The sequence below is a fragment of the Babylonia areolata genome, chromosome 11 (genome assembly GCF_041734735.1).
Source record: "Babylonia areolata isolate BAREFJ2019XMU chromosome 11, ASM4173473v1, whole genome shotgun sequence".
Taxonomy (NCBI): domain Eukaryota; kingdom Metazoa; phylum Mollusca; class Gastropoda; order Neogastropoda; family Buccinidae; genus Babylonia; species Babylonia areolata.
In genome coordinates, this window is record NC_134886.1 from 6,340,654 (window position 1) to 6,358,153 (window position 17,500).

The following is a 17,500-nucleotide window of genomic DNA, read 5'->3' on the forward strand; positions in this document are numbered from 1 at the left end:
AATAAAACAAATTCACTTGCTGACAGAAAAAGAATAAAATGAATAACCTGTGGTGCTACACTGTAACTACATGTTCTAACATGGGAGAGCAGCCTGAATTTCAAACAGTAATCTGTCGACAAAAATAATATATTACAATACAATGTGATTCAATACAATACAATACAATACAATACAATACAATAAGTAAACTGCCTTACTTCGTATTTCCTCTTCAGTGTATTCATCTACATCTTGTTCATCTTTCTCCCAGAAACTCTGGAACTGGCTGGGTTCACCATCCTTGGCTTCCAAAATCTGAAGCAGAGAAAAAAAAAATTCAAAGATTATCACATCTGTGAGAAATCACTTATAACAAACTGTAAAAAGGACATCTTTTTATGGACAATGGAACACAAGTTTGGCGTGTGTTTTTTTTAATCCCCCCCCCCCCCCTCCGCAAAAAACAAAACAAAACAAAACAAAAAACAAAAAAAGATAAACAAACAAAAAAACCAGAAACAATACAGGATATCACTTATCATCAAACAAACATACCACAAAATGCAAAGAAAAAAAGACATTATTCTTTGACATAATAATACAGCCAAATATGTTTGTTTGTTTTTTTAACCCCTCTAAAACGACGTCTTTCAATATGTTACACTACAGCCAAGTATGTAAGTCAACATCAAACAAACATTAGAGAGAGGAGAGGCACATAAAGGCTAGGAGAGGCACATAAAATCATCGTCAGACATGACACTCTGACAGACTACCATGGCTACTGTAGTGTACTGTGCAGTTATAACCTACTATAGCATTCCAAAGTGAGAAAAATCATGGGGAATCGTTATCTGCTGCACATCTGCTCAATACTAGGTAAATTTATTTACATAGTTAACTTCAAGCACACCACTGATCACTGCATTTTTTTTTTTTTTTTTTTTTTTTTTTTGCTCTTGTTGCTGCTGTTCCATCATCTGGATCATTTCAGTATCATTACTCCCATGCTGCTCATTCTGAGTCCCCTATGCACAGCCACACCCAGATTCATCTGTCGTATTCATTCAATGGAAAAAGTAAATACACATCATACATTTTCCTGAAAATTTTTAGCTGCTGTCACAAATAATCTAATACTGTTCTCGTGGTGTGTGTAAGTCACTAAGTGTGCTTATGTGTGTTTGTGTGGGAAGGGGTGTGGCAGGGGAAGGTGTGTGTGTGTGTGTGTGTGTGTGTGTGTGTGTGTGTGTGTGTGTGTGTATGATCTATAATATAATATATATAATACATGCATGTGTTGTGGAATGTGGGCCAAAGGCCACTCTGACCTGTTTAAGAATGTCTGAGTTGTACAAGTCACCGCCACAGGCCAATGTTTCATCATCTGAATCTCCCATGGCTATTCTGAAAACACACCAAAAGAACAAAAAAAAAAAAAAGCTTAATAATAATAATAACAATAAATGCTTATACTGTTATAGTTATGAAAAGAAAATTTGTCAACGTTTTCACAGAATAAAAATGCTTAGTAAGTTAGTTGTCTCCCATACTTCTGCCATAAAAGAAGTGAATGTTTTTGGAGGATTTCTTATACAGAAAATTCCATAATTATATATTATCATATTATTTGATAGTCATGTTTGACTTTGACCATCAGAACAGCAGAGGAAGTAAGTGCTGTCCTGACTATCTGGGCAAGAATTTTATTATAGTGGAGAGTGTCTTACCCATGTCACATCCCCACTCCCTCGGCCAAGAGGGTTTTAGGACAGTCAGTGGTGGGATGGTTCCCAAAGGCAAACTAGCCTCCAAGGCAGCACTCCTAAGACTGTAAGAGCCAGTGCAGTTTTGCTTTCAATGCGAGTCATAGTCCTTCACAAAAGACTAAGCTGCGAATGATTTCCCATTGCAAATGCAATGGAGAAACCACTGATAAAACACCTCTCACTCTGCTGTTGGCCCAACTGTAAACTTACATCAATCATACATATCATATGATGTGTGTATGCTCCCCTGAAAGTTGACATCCTCAATAACGAATTGTCAGTCAATTCTTGTACTTTTGTCATTTCTCTTCTTCTTCTCCACATGCCCCATGCACTTCTTTCTTTTCTTTTACTTAAGCAGGACAAAACATTTTCGAGCTAAAACTGAATCACAATCACAGAAATGTTTGGCTATAGGCTAAAAGCCTTTTGCCCTCATAATCAGTGTCCATTTATGTGCTTTTGGATCACTTGTTGTGAACAGACCCTTGTTTAAATCTGGCATAGTGTATACTATATTTCTCTACAGCTCAATAAAGATTTAACTCTGTGGAAAATACATGGTTCTTAAACTTTTTGTCAATGTGATTTTTGAAGGCGTTTACCGATGGTGCATTGATGGTGTCATAGGAAAGGTTATTCAACAGATTTATGATACGGTTAGTAAAGAACTTGTGGAACTGGTTAGTTATGAAATTAGTTTTGTTTATTTTGAAGTTGTGCCCTCGAGTTTTATCGTAGTTAGCCATAGTAAACAAGGAAGAGGTGGTGCAAGGATCATAAATATTGTGCATGATCTTATATACTTCAATGTGATCACCTCTTAATCTTCTAAACTCTAGGCTAGGCATATTAAAAAGAGCCAGGCGCTCCTCATAACTAAGATCACGAGTACTATTAGTATTACTAGTTATATACTTGGTAAATCTGCGTTGAACTCCTTCAATCATAATATGATTCATATTTATGTGCTTTTTAAGGTAAGGGCACCATACTGAATTTCCATATTCAATAATGGGTCTAACCAGAGCTTTGAACAATGGAATCATAATTTCGGGAGATTTATTAGTTATAGTTCTCACAAGAAGACCAGAAATTTGATTTGCCTTTTTCACTATATTATTTATATGTGCCTCAAAGCTTAGTTCTGGATCCATCGTGATCCCTAAATCTCTTTCCGCTGTTGTACTATCCATTGTTCGAGTTACCCCCTTTTCCTGTATCGTGTATTGATACTGTGGATTATTCTTTCCAAGGTGCAGAACTTTGCATTTCTCGCTGTTAAATTGCAACAGCCAAGTATTTGTCCATTTAACCAGATTATGTATACACATTTGCAAGTGATCTCTATCTTCTATACTTCGGATGGCAGAGTAAGCCTTAGTGTCGTCTGCAAAAATTTTTACTTTACAAGTAAAGGCAAAAAGAAACACAAGAAAGGCAAAAAGAAACACTGCACTGATAATGAATATTTATTTACAATGTGTGTGTGTGTGTGTGTGTGTGTGTGTGTGTGTGTGTGTGTGTGTGTCTTGTCTTGCCTATAATCCTGTGGTAATCCCTTTTCAGGGCAACAATCCACAATAGATGACTGATGTCTGTGTACGATTGTTAAGCCCCCTAGTTCAGCCAAGGGAACCCAGTGTGTGTGTGTGTGTGTGTGTGTGTGTGTGTGTGCTCCACTTCCTATGTCTTCTTCTTTCCTTTCACACATCTGTCATCAATCTGTTAATGACATTGACATTAATAATCGATGCTGAATATTTTCGTCTTTAAAAAACAAAAGGTCTAAGCAAACTCTTGGATCAATGTGGAATACGTATTTCACCTTATGCATGCACAAACATGAAAGGGGCAAAAGTGCTATAGCACCTAATAGCACAGTAAAGTCTGTGCTTTACATATAGATCTGCACATGTTTACATTGTTGATCAGGAAAAAAAAAAAAAAAAAAAAACAAACCTCCCTCACTTATTGAAAAATCTATAATTGCCATCGTCACAGACACTGATCGCGAAGACAACAATTTAATAACAATTTTGTAAGTGGAGAGCAAAGAGAAAGAGGACAGCAGAACTTTGAATCGTTGAAACAATGCTCACCGTTCGTGTGGTAATATTTCCTATGACGAAACAAATGCAGTCTTGTGGTGTTCAGTTACAGCCTTTGTCATACAACCGTTGCCATTCTGTCTGTGACACACGAGAAAGCCGATCATTTGTTTGCTACGAGAATGCTCTCCCCTATCTTTCAACAGTTGTATTTCTTGGATAGTTTTTTGTTTTGTTGACTCACTTGTGTAAAGAAAGTGAGTCTATGTTTTAACCCGGTGTTCGGTTAGGTTGTCTGTGTGTGTGTGTGTGTGTGTGTGTGTCCGTGGTAAGCTTTAACATTGACATTTTCTCTGCAAATACTTTGTCAGTTGACACCAAATTAGGCATAAAAATAGGAAAAATTCAGTTCTTTCCAGTCATCTTGTTTAAAACATATTGCACCTCTGGGATGGGCACACAAAAGTAAAAAAAAAAAAAAAGCCAAATTATATGCAAACTGCATTTACTGTTATATTTATATTTTTTGTATTCTCTAAACTTGGCACTTTGATCTGATATTCTGACACAACAACTAGAGCAGTCATTATTATCATTTTTTGTTCAAACAGGAACATATTTGCTATGCATGGAAGTTTTATTTATTTTGCAAACGTTTTGGTGCTTATAGTATAAAAGGGAAATTAATCTGTAATTAATGGTAGGGGACTTAATTTGCTTTAAACTGATCTTTCTCATCTTAAACATTAGATTTTGAAATTCTACTCAATACATAAAAAGCTTATGTGTTTTAATCTCAGTGTACAGGGCTTTCACTATGTTCATTCGCCCAAGTGGTCTTTTTCAGAAAATACTAAAATCAATACGACGAGTGGACTTTACAGATCCATTGGCTGAGCCCTGAAAGTCATGGGGAAAAATCAATTGCATACACATTCAAAGTGCTCATATTCTTCGCGAACGACGCCATTTTGTTTCAAGTTGTTGACCTGCCCGTTCAATCCTATATTCAATGGACAATACACGATAACGTGATGGAAAGTTGGAGAAGGAGACCGTTAAATATTTATTCAGAGAAAGTTTTGTGAACGCCTCATCACTTACTCGATTATGCCCCAAACTGCCGTAAAAATATCCACAGAATCAGTCAGAATTCACAGTTAAAAATTGTAAACCATGCGAGTTAATACCCTTGAACTGATCACGATGAAACGAAAAAATGTCCAGTCTTGACTTTTCTCAAAATGAAGTCCTTTTCACTTCTTACAACGTTTAGAAGTACTTGTACTTGGCTCTATATGTTATTAGTTTAACAGAATACTAAATTTTCATATCAACTTTAAAACTATAAAACTAGAATGAACATAAAAGAGAAATTGAATCCACCGTGCGGTACTACATTCCCGGCGGGTGTAACTAAACTTGTACCTCTATCTAGACCTAGAGAAAACGGCTATATGTTGCAGTGTGATTGCGGCGATAGCCACGTCTCCTTTACCGCGGACTTAAAAAGAATTTTTTTTATTGCCCTTAAAGAATTTTTGAATGCCCAAGATACACCAGAATAATATGATTTAAATAGCGTTCTCACTGCGAATACCGCAATTGATTTATCGCCCTTTAAAAAAGTATGTTCAAATATTAAATTTTAGAACATCAGTTAAGTAGCCATGATAGTGTAATGGGTAAGACAGTTTCTTCTCACCCGAACACGCGGGGTTCAAATCTGATTAGGACTTTTTTTCTTTTTTTTAACCCGAAGCTTTATAATAACAAATACAGAACACATTTTAAAGATTAGATTTTTTTTTTTTTTAAGTGTGTCACAAGTGAGTCTTGAAGGCCTTGCCTCTCTTGTTTTTTGGGTTGTTTTTTTTCCCAAAGTCGAACAAACATGTGCTGATGATCTCTGGTTTTGCGAGTAAGAATGTAAATTGTGCATGTCTATGTGTTTGTTGTTTTTTCTTACTGTCAGAAAATGAAATTAATTCTGTCCAGTTCATCTCTCTCTCTCTCTCTCTTTGAGTTTTTCTCTGTTAATATGATTGTAATATGATATAGATAAATACAATATAACGTAAGGTAGATAAATAACCAAAAAGAAGTTCGGTTGAATGGTCGGATGCTCATCACTGGTTTGTTTTGTTTTCTCTTTATGTCAGTTTGAGTAGTAGAGTAGTATGGAATGTTTAATCTTTTTGTTTTCTTTTTTTTTTTAATGTCATGTGTAAGGATGTATGAATGTTTATGTGTTTTTTCAGGTGTACTTTAAGTTAATTGTTATTTCCCTTTATCATTTCTCACTTTCTTTTCATTTGTCGATTGTTGTTGGATTCTCCCGTCGGACCGACGGATGAGTAGGCAGGCAGGCTTATCTGTCAGTGTGTGTCCTCATATGGGAGAAGAAGCCGATTCTGGATGCGCAGCACTCCCCACAGTTGTTGCCGGAGAAAACGTCTCCAGAAGTTGAGCCCTGCTTCCTTCGTTCACGCTTCTCCTTAATGGCCAGCATTCTCTTGTTTTCAAACGTCTTTATGCCACTAGAGCACAGCATCCTCCAGCGAGAGCGGTCAAGAGCATTACACAGATGAATTATCCCCCTTGGCAGTAGAACTGTAAAATGAACGCTAACTGCCAATCTAAAAAAAAAAAAAAAAAGTCTCTCTCTCTCTCTCTCTCTCTCTCTCTCTCTCTCATACACTGACACCAGTGACACACAGACACACACACATTTGCACACACATCTCAGTACCAGTGAACCGACAGGCAAGCACACATGCATGCTCGCATTCACACATACATACACACTCATGCCAAATACATGACCATGTACAACCATGGACTTATATAGAAGTCTGTGACACACAACCATAGACATAATAATGTTAGCATACATATATATCAGTGCGCACAACTACCACAATTTTTCTTCCATTGATCACACCCGACTCTTTGTTACAGCATATAATTTTAAATATCAATTGATTATTGCCACATTGACTGACATGAACACTACACACAATAATGATACAACCAGGGGAACAAGTTGTATGCTGTCTTTCTATTTGTTCTTGATCTTTTTTTCTTTTCTTTTTTTTTTTTTTTTTTTGTCTTCTCTGTGTCTGTCAAAAAAATACAGGACCAAATTTGAAAATAGATTTCGGAAAGCAAAATTTCATAAACTGTTTAGCACAGCAATCGAGCAATGTGAGTAGCATATACTTATCAAGCAGGGGGAGTATTGAGAAGGGGGTCGGGTGGGGGTGGGTGTATCAGACAGTGGGAATATCAAGAGGGGCTGGGGTGGGGGGTGGGGGTGCGTGTATCAGACACTGAGAGGATATCAAGGGGGTTTGGGGGGGTATCGAACTGGGAGACTTTGAGAAGGATCTAAGGGAATATCGAGAAGGGGGTGTATCAGACTGGGGGAATATCGAGAAGGGGGAGTATCGAACAGGGGAACGGGGGCATATCAAGATGGGGCGTGTATCCTACAGGGAGATATTGAGAAGTGGGGGTATTGAACAGGGGGAATATCGAGAAGTGGGGGTATCGCACAGGTGGACTATTGAGGAGTGGGCGGGTTGGGGGGGGGGGGATAAATCAAACAGGGGGAATATTAAGAAGGGGGTGTATCGGACAGGAGGAATATTGAGAGAGGGTGTATCAGACAGGGGGAATATCGAGAAAGGTGTTTCAGACTGGGGGAATATCGAGGAGGAGGAGTATTGGACATGGGAATATCAAGAGAGGGGTGCGGGGGGTATCGCCAGGGAAGAATATCGAGGAGGAGGAGTTTTGGACAGGAGTAGTATTGAGAAGGGGGTGTGGGGGGTATCAGTCAGGGGGAATTGGTATCAAGAAGGGGGAGTATCATACAGGGTGAACATCAAGAACTGATATTTTCCCTCTGAGTATCTTCAGTTTGTAGATGTGTTATATATTACGTATGTTCTATATGTTTCATCTGAACACAAATGTATGTGTTTCATTCTAACGATGTAAATTAACGTAAAGCTTTTCGTGTGTCGGGCCTGTTTTATAGCCTATACAAAAGTGTACAGCTGTACATGTTTGCACATGGTAAGCGAGGCACTTCTCTTTCCCTTACTGTCTTGTCTGCATGTTTGTGCAGTGCGCCAGAGGAAATGGAAAGGCAGATAACAGCGCAGGAACACTAACAAAACTTGTCAAGCCTGACAAGCCGAGATAAACACAGTGACAATTACCCAGGAATACGCTAAAGAAGAACTGATTTGACATATCCCCCTTGATTTTCTGAACGATATTACATGAATCTCAGGATCAACCCCTGGGTCGCTGAGATTTACTGATTTCTGTGAATTTACACAAAAAAAATCTCATCTCAACAACAGTCGTGTGTAATACGTTGTACAGTAGCAGTATCTTTAAAGGTATTATAGTACTTTATACTACTGTGCATGAATCATAAACTGTGTGAAAATGAGTATAACCAGCAGGTAAATGTATTATTTTTTATCATGTTAGCTGTTCAATCACTGTATTTGAAAATAATGAAACTTATCAGATTGAATTAATTGACAGTTTAAGAACAGACTCTCTCATACATTTTTTTGTCTTATAGGTATAATATCTATAACAGTGTAAAATGTTTGATATTCTCAAAGAAAGGGTGCATGGTTATAACAGAGGAAAATGTTTGATATCGTAAAAAACAAAAACAAAAAAAACAACAAAAACAAAAAACAAAAAAAACAACAACAACAAAAGCACTGTAAAGATGATGGTGTTTTAAATTATCCATTATAAAATGATATATCATTGTGTCAAGTATCTATGTAATGCATTTGAAATGGAGTACATATTTTTTTCCATTTCAACTTCTTTTTTTTTTCTCTCTCTCTCTCTTTTTTTCTTCTTTTTTCAATTCATCTTTAGGACACGGTTAAACACCCGCTACACTTTCTCAAACAAGAAAAAAAATAAAACTGATTATTTTAAAAGTTCTCTGTGACTTGTTGTTTTTAATGTTATCATGTTTCTTTTCATTAGTTTTGCTTTCAAGATTAAAAAGAGAATATAAAAAAGGGCAAAACTTATTTTATGGTGGATTTTTTCTTTTCTTTTCTTTTCCCCTGACGATGAAGGTTTTCTTCTTTGCAACCAGAATTATTGTAACAAATTCAAATCTTCCATCAGTTGCAGACATTTTCATTAGTTGTGCAATAAATGATTTCATTTGCCGTTTTAGATGTGAAATTTTGGTGGCAAGCATTCTTCCACACCAACATGTGCAAGTTACACTCTGTTTTTTTTTTTTTTTTAAAAGGAAAAAGAATGAGTGCCCAACTTTATTTTCTGAAATAAATAGCAACCATGATGCATAAGCCGAACAAAGTGTGCATAACAAAATAATTTTACCTTGTAAATTATTTTTCACAACTGATTGCATGTCACTTACTACTCATTCAATCAATCACATAAAAGTTATTTATTTCAATGTTTTCAAATCCAGCATTATAACCTGTTACAATTGATGCTATTGCATCTTGACAACAACAAAAAAGCCCATCTGCATCAAAATAATCTCAGGATACGGCGCAACATTCTTTCTGTATCACATCCAAATTTCTGTCCATCACAACTTTGACTTTCATTTATTGTATAAATCTTGGTTAATATTAAACTTTGGTGTAAAATATCACGTTTTCCCCATCTAAAAAAAAAAAAATCTTAGCAATTAACAAGGATGGAATGAACAAGATATAGTGATCTCATCTCAGCTCCTCACAAAACCTACATGTCCCAGCAGTATAAACAGTATTGATATATATATATATATAAAACAAAACAAACAAAAAAACAGTATTGATTAAAAACAGTCCCGGATGATTTGGACAGTTGCCGTTTTTGCTGACAATGCACTGGTTCTGATTGTCACTCATAGTTTCACCGGGATTTCATCAACACAGTCAATCTTCATCATCCTGTCTCTGATGTCAGCCCTGCTGTTGCTGTGGCTGTCACTGACAACCTCAACATTCATGTTCAAGCTGACTCCTTTATTTATCGTGACACTGTCCTCTCTGACACTTTTCCAAAATGTGGTGTATCTCCTGTGATTAGCTCTGGTCTGCTTTCTACCCCTTCCACACCTGTCTCAACTCCCGGACCTTTCTCTGCCTTCCCACTGTCCTCCACTGCTCAGTCACCATCGTCTCCTTACATTGCCTGTCTGACTCACCTGCTTCGCCATTAAATTTCTCTCAACATGCCTCTGATCTCTTTCATGCCTGCCTGTTCAATGCTCAATCTGTCTGCCCTGATCAAAAGACTGACTATATTTTGGATTATATTTTTGAAAATAACTTTGATATCGTATTTCTTACTGAAACCTGGTTAAAATTACAAGGTCACGAACCCAAACTTAAACAACTGACCACCCCTGGATACAAAACCAAGTCACTTCCTCGACTGTCTCGTGGAGGTGGCATCACCATCGTCTATAGAGACATCTTCCCTTTCCTTCTCCCATAACCACGCCTTTCCACATGACACTTTTGAAATGCTTGAAGTCACTCTCAATGTTCCCAGCCACTCAATCATCTTCTGTTGTCTCTATCGACCTCCTCCTAGTCGTAAAAACAACCTAACGTCTTCTCTGTTTCACGATGAGTTCTGAACATTACTTGATTACTACAACCTTCGTTCTGGCAAACTTATCATCCTCGGAGACTTCAATTTTCATTTTGACAACCAAACTTCCACTGATGTCAAATGCCTATGTCTATCTCTGTCCAATCATTCTCTCTCTCAGCTCGTTACAGAACCAACACACAAATCTGGCCATACGTTGAACTGGCTCGTCGCACGTGACTGATTTCATGATTGCGTCACTGACTGTAACTGAGGAACTCTCTTCCGACCATCCTGCTGTCATATTCTTGCTTAATATTTCAAAACCAACAGAACCAAAAAATCTGTTACTCGTTGCAACCTGAAATCCATCAACATTAACACTTTTTCTTCTCAAGCTGCTGAACGCCTTTCCAAAATTTCTTCCTGCACTGATGTCTCTGCACATTACAACACTGTCCTCTATCAACTGCTGGATGAACATGCACCACCCACCACCGGCATGATCCCTGATAGACCTTTCGCCCTATAGTACACACAAGACATTCGACTTGCAAAATGCAAATGTCAACGATTGGAACAGCGATGGCGATCAACAAAACTGAAAGTCTACTATCAAATATTCCGAAAAAAAATAAATAAAGTTGAAGATATGATCTCAACAGCAAACTTCTTTTCTTCTCAAGTTCTCAATTCCACATCCACCATATCTCTTTACTCAATCATGTCAGATCTTCTTGGTACTGCAAAAAAGACTCCTCTTCCTTCTGCCTACACTTTATATGAACTCCCCAATGTCTTCTCTTTCTTTTTCGACAAAGTCCAAAATATTCGTACCATCTTAGACCAAATGCCTTTCCAACCTGTTCATCCTGATCCTGAATTCAATGGCACTCCTCTTCATTCCTTTAATCCACTGACTGAAACTGGAGTCCACTGCTTCTCCCAACAATCACCAGTATTGTTAACTCATCCCTTCTCACTGGCTCATCCCTTCTCACTGGAACGTTTCCATCCACTTTAAAAACTGCAATCGTTCGGCCTCTTCTGAAGAAATCCAACCTTGACGCAAACATTTTGAAAAACTATCGACCAGTTTCTGATCTTCCATTCCTGTCCAAACTCCTTGAAAAAGCTGTCCTGAAGCAGCTCTACAACCACCATTGTTTCAACAATCTCATCAACCCATTTCAGTCTGCCTATTGTGCTGACCACAGTACCGAAACCACTCTCCTCCACATCCTGAATAACCTACTGCTAGCGTCCAACTCAGGACAGATCTCCCTTCTCACTCTTCTCGACTTGTCAGCCACCTTTGACATGATAGACCATTCAATCCTCCTTTCCCGTCTTCATTTTACATTTGGTATCAACAGCACTTTTCTAAACTGGTTCAAATCTTATCTCACTGATCGATCCCAGTCTGTCATTATTGATAATTTCCAGTCCGAACCCATTACAATCGAACATGGAGTCCCACTGGGATCTGTTTTAGGCCCAGTGTTCTTCACATTGTACACTGCTCCTCTCGCTGAAATTATCAACTGCCATAACGTCAGTCATTATTCATATGCTGATGACACTCAACTCCAGAAGAGTGATAACCCCGAAAAACTGTCGTCACTCTTGCAAGAAACATCCAACTGTTTCTTGGACATTCAAAACTGGATGACTCTAAATATAAATTTACAACTGAATGCAGACAAAACTGAAGCAATGATCATAGGAACTAAACAAAAACTCTCCATTTCAACTAACACAATCAAACTTGGCAGTACATCCATCCCTCTTTCCAGTTCAGTCAGGAACCTCAGCATTGTCCTTGACAACACACTGTCCATGCAAAAATTTATCAGTCAGACATGTCATTCCTGCGACTCTCAATTGCAGCACATCAGTTCCATCTGGAAATATCTGTCCATTGATGCAACATCTAGACTTGTCATTTCACTCTTGCCTTGACTGCTGTAACTCTCTATTGTCTGGTTTGCCTGCTTCAGCCATTCAGTCTCTTCAGCGCATACAAAACTCTGCTGCCTGACTCGTCCTCAGGAAGAAAAGATCTGAGCACATCACTCCTCTTTTGCAACATCTCCACTGGCTCCCTGTCTCACACAGAATATAGTACAAGATCAGCACTCTGTGTTATAAATGTATTCACAAATCTGCCCCATCCTATCTCTGCGGCTGCCTTCACTTCTACACTCCATCTCGTTCACTATGATCGGCTTCGGATCCACTCTGTTTACGCATACCCAGATTCAAAGTCAAACACTTGACTGTTGGCCGCCGTTCTTTCTCTGTCTCTGGACCTTGCAATTGGAATGAACTTCCTCTTCCGCTCAATGACGCAGATGACACAGAACCATGGCCACCAATCCTTATGTGAGGGTGCCATGTGGGCAAAACAGCCACAAACCTAAAACAGACAGAACCTTCTTCCTACAAGGATGCAGGCACAAAACCTTGAAAAATGTCACTGACTGGACAGAGTGAACTGAAGCTCTGCACAGCAGTGACAACAAAGGCACAGAAACAAGACTAAACAATTAAACTAGGAGCTCCTACACTAAATATCCAGCTTAGTGGGGTGGGCAAACAAGGAAAAGCATGCACAAAAAATCATGACTTCCATCTGAAAACCTCATGAGCTGTGACAGCACAAAGTATGAGATGGTGGAAGAAATAAGACAACAGAGCAGATTATGCAAAGAACAAGATAATGTGGAAGACAGAAAGATCAAGACAGTACACAAAGAAAAAGATAAAAATAGAAACAACATGACAAAGTGAGAGACAGATGGAAAGTACAAGGCAGAACACAAAGTAGGAGACAACTGGAAAGTACAAAGAGAACACAAAGTAGGAGACAACGGAAAGTACAAAGGAGAACACAAAGTAGGAGACAATGGAAAGTACAAAGGAGAACACAAAATAGGAGACAACGGAAAGAACAAAGGAGAACACAAAGTAGGAGACAATGGAAAGTACAATGGAAAGAACAAATCAGAACACAATTAGGAGACAACAGAAAGTACAAAGCACAATGGAAAATACAAAGCAGAACACAAAGTAGGAGACAACGGAAAGAACAAGGCAGAACACAAAGTAGGAGACAATGGAAAGTACAATGGAAAGAACAAATCAGAACACAATTAGGAGACAACAGAAAGTACAAAGCACAATGGAAAATACAAAGCAGAACACAAAGTAGGAGACAACGGAAAGAACAAGGCAGAACACAAAGTAGGAGACAACGGAAAGAACAAGGCAGAACACAAAGTATGAGACAATGGAAAGTACAATGGAAAGAACAAATCAGAACACAATCAGGAGACAACAAAGTACAAAGCACAATGGAAAATACAAAGCAGAACACAAAGTAGGAGACAACGGAAAGAACAAGGCAGAACACAAAGTAGGAGACAACGGAAAGAACAAAGCAGAACACAAAGTAGGAGACAACGGAAAGAACAAGGCAGAACACAAAGTAGGAGACAACGGAAAGAACAAGGCAGAACACAAAGTAGGAGACAATGGAAAGAACAAATCAGAACACAATTAGGAGACAACAGAAAGTACAAAGCACAATGGAAAATACAAAGCAGAACACAAAGTAGGAGACAACGGAAAGAACAAGGCAGAACACAAAGTAGGAGACAACGGAAAGAACAAGGCAGAACACAAAGTAGGAGACAACGGAAAGAACAAGGCAGAACACAATTATCAAAATATAAACACGCTGAAAGAGAAGAAACATTCAGCGCAGTAATGACAACACAGCACATTTTCTCCATGAAGCCCAACCTAAAATGCAGACCTTAAAAAAACAAGAACAAAAACAGATGTATGCAATGTGTAATCACTGGTTTGTTGATCTGACTTTCCTGTTTGGTAGAAGGAGCAAAAATGATAAGATTAAAATATAAAAAAAGCAATTTCTGAATGTTGTCAACAGCAGAAGTTCCCCTTTATTTTTGAATATTTGTGACCCCAGCAATTACCTTTTTTTTTTATCCATCTGGATATCTTATCTAGACTGAATGACAATGGCCCATTTTGGGAAAATCAGTAAAGACTGACCATTTTCTGTAGAGTGGCAAACATACCTTTAAATATGTTTGCAATGCCCACTATAAATATCTTTACACAAAGAGGTTGAAAGACTGGCATGAACATAAAAAACATAGCGGCTGTGTGTGGATGAAAGAGCAACAAGTGTCAGAAAGCAAATAAACCCTATTCCCTGACTCTCTCAGATTACACCTGACAACTGCTCCATTATTATAAGATTTCAAACCTGTAATAAAACACAGCAGGTCCTTTTATTATTCCTTCAATTGCCGATATTTGACAATTCTCAAACAGGCAGACAGATAATTTTTTTTTTTTTTTAAACACTAAAGAACTTGCCATGAAAGTGGTTAAAAAAAGATTAACATTATCACTGCGGTAGTTAGGTCAAAATAATTATACTGGCAATCTGTATGCCACTGTCAACAATGTAATTTTCAGCAGCTGGAAGAAACAGGAAAAAGGTTTAGAAATTACTGAAAGTAATATATATACAGAGAGAGAGAGAGAGAGAGAGAGAGAATGTCACAGGGTAGTGGCAGTTTCCACTCAGGGGGAGGGGTTGGGGGGGGGGGGAACGCACGTTCAGTCCAGCTGTGTGACAAAGCTGTTATTGTCATCAGTAGGGGAAGAGTGACCTGCCCATGGATAACGTCAAGCAGCAGGAAGAAACAGCTGTCATAAAGTAATATCTTTTAAATGTTATGATTTTTTTTTTAAATATGAGATTTGTTTCCCCATTCATTTGTGTTTTGGTGACATGAAATCGGAGTTTTTGTGCAGTGGATTCGGTAGAAAAGTGCTACAAGGTCCATTTGTGCGTCAACCTGTATCCGTGGCTGTACTTCAGCCATTGTACCAGCGGCCTCTTTAGGAGCGGTGCTCTTCTACCAGAATATTACACACCACGATTAACACAAAGCCAAAATCAGTATTTATTTTGTTCTTCGTGTATTTACCTTTCATTTTCCTTCTTTTTTTTTTCAAACCCTTTTGAGTTTGTTATCACGGACAAAGGTTGTTGTGCTTTCTTTTGTTGTTGTTGTTTTGTTTTGTTTTTTGTTTGTTTGTGTTTTTTTAACCTGAATCTGGTCAGTTTAATGACTTCTCTTTTTTCACCCTCATTTGCCCAGTTTCCCCCAACTCTCCATTAATTCACATCTCCCATCCCTTCTAACTGATAATACTCAAATGTATTCACAAATACTTTAACAAAATGTCTTCAATCATCGATATGTGTGACGGGACATTAAACAAAATTCCTCCTCCTCCTCATCAGTAGGGGAGCATAGTAGGTGGTGTCCTAAGTATGTTGAATCAGAACAGGCACTACTGAACACCACCAAAGTGACTCAGCAGCAGTGCAGGGCCTCTACTGGTGTGTGGCCTCCTGTAGGCTGCCAATGCTGGACTGCAGTAGAAGGACCCAGGTGTTGCTGTGTAACAAGAACTCAGAATGAACAGCATGGGAGCGATGCCACTGGAATGGTGCTGATGATGGGACAGCAAAAACAAAAACGACACCCCCAAAAAACAACAAGACAACAACAAAAAGAACAACAACAACCAAATATAGATGTCACATATATACTGCAGCAGGTTTAGAAAGAAGATACTAATCATCAGGTGCAAAGGGTATACACACACACCAAGAAAGAATGATAAAAACAAGTTCTATTTTCAAAAGTAAACAACATTTTTCCCCCAAAGACTGTTCCAGCCCTGGAAATGGTTCTCCCAGTTTTTCCATGACTTTTCCAGGCTTCCATGACTCAGTACACTGAACCACCACACTGTTCACTTCTTTTCTGGCGCTGATGTGAAGGTGATCAGATACTCAGGATACGCTTGTGTGTCATTGAAAATGACGTACATCTTGGCGTTGGTCAGGCTGTCAGTGGCTGAGTCGTACAGCACGGAGGGTTTTCTCTCAGGAAGCACTCTCAGGTTGAGCCGCCCTTGCACTGCGTGACCCACCAGAACCTTGGTCTGGTAGATGTAGCGTTTTCCGGAGCCATCTTTGGGGGTGTACTTGACATCTGTGGAGTAGCTGGAATTCACGGCGAAATACACGCCCTGCCCGAATGCAACATCTGGAACAGATCGTATTATGAATGATTGTTGAGTAGTGTGGCAAAATACACGGCCTGCCCGAATGCAACATCTGGAACAGATCGTATTATGAATTATTGTTGAGTAGTGTGGCAAAATACATGGCAAAATACACGCCCTGCCCGAATGCAACACCTAGAACAGATCGTATGATGAATTATTGTTGAGTAGTGTGGCAAAATACATGGCAAAATACACGCCCTGCCTGAATGCAACATCTGGAACAGATCATATTATGAATTATTGTTGAGTAGTGTGGCAAAATACACGCCCTGCCCGAATGCAACACCTAGAACAGATCGTATGATGAATTATTGTTGAGTAGTGTGGCAAAATACATGGCAAAATACACGCCCTGCCTGAATGCAACATCTGGAACAGATCATATTATGAATTATTGTTGAGTAGTGTGGCAAAATACATGGCAAAATACACGCCCTGCCCGAATGCAACACCTAGAACAGATCGTATGATGAATTATTGTTGAGTAGTGTGGCAAAATACATTTCAAAATACACGCCCTGCCTGAATGCAACATCTGGAACAGATCGTATTATGAATTATTGTTGAGTAGTGTGGCAAAATACATGGCATGCTCAAATGCAACATCTGTAGCAGGTTGCATGACAAATCACTGTTGAGAAGTGTGAATTGATGGCAATACATGCCCTGCCCGAAAGGAACATCTAAAACAGTTCTGAAACCAATTGTGAACAATTTCATAGCAAAGTACACACCCTGCCCTTACCCAGTTGCTGAAACAGATTATGCAGTTAATCAACATTTCTTTGTTTTGCTCCAAATGATGTGTCTTGCAGTAGTATTACTCTCCATGGTCAAGTGAAGAAACTGTGTGTCTGTGTGTCTGTGTGTTTGTGTGTGTGTGTGTGTGTG

General features: G+C 38.6%; 2 protein-coding genes across 3 annotated transcripts in view; both read right to left on the bottom strand.

Annotated features, from left to right (window-relative positions):
* The window catches only part of LOC143287474 (ankyrin repeat domain-containing protein 49-like), a 9,853-nt gene extending 5,867 nt beyond the window's left edge, over positions 1 to 3,986 (bottom strand). Inside the window, exons 1-3 of the mRNA XM_076595488.1 lie at positions 3,854 to 3,986; positions 1,314 to 1,389; positions 201 to 297 (exon numbers count right to left, since the gene is read on the bottom strand). Of these exons, the coding sequence (XP_076451603.1) occupies positions 201 to 297; positions 1,314 to 1,382 (166 nt within the window). The 5' untranslated portion in view covers positions 1,383 to 1,389; positions 3,854 to 3,986. The remainder of the gene's footprint in view (positions 1 to 200; positions 298 to 1,313; positions 1,390 to 3,853) is intronic.
* Positions 3,987 to 13,277: 9,291 nt separating this feature from the next.
* The window catches only part of LOC143287475 (protein mono-ADP-ribosyltransferase PARP14-like), a 54,205-nt gene continuing 49,982 nt past the window's right edge, over positions 13,278 to 17,500 (bottom strand). For both annotated transcript variants that reach the window (XM_076595489.1, XM_076595490.1), the window contains exon 20: positions 13,278 to 16,587. In XM_076595489.1, the coding sequence (XP_076451604.1) occupies positions 16,292 to 16,587 (296 nt within the window). In that variant the 3' untranslated portion in view covers positions 13,278 to 16,291. The remainder of the gene's footprint in view (positions 16,588 to 17,500) is intronic.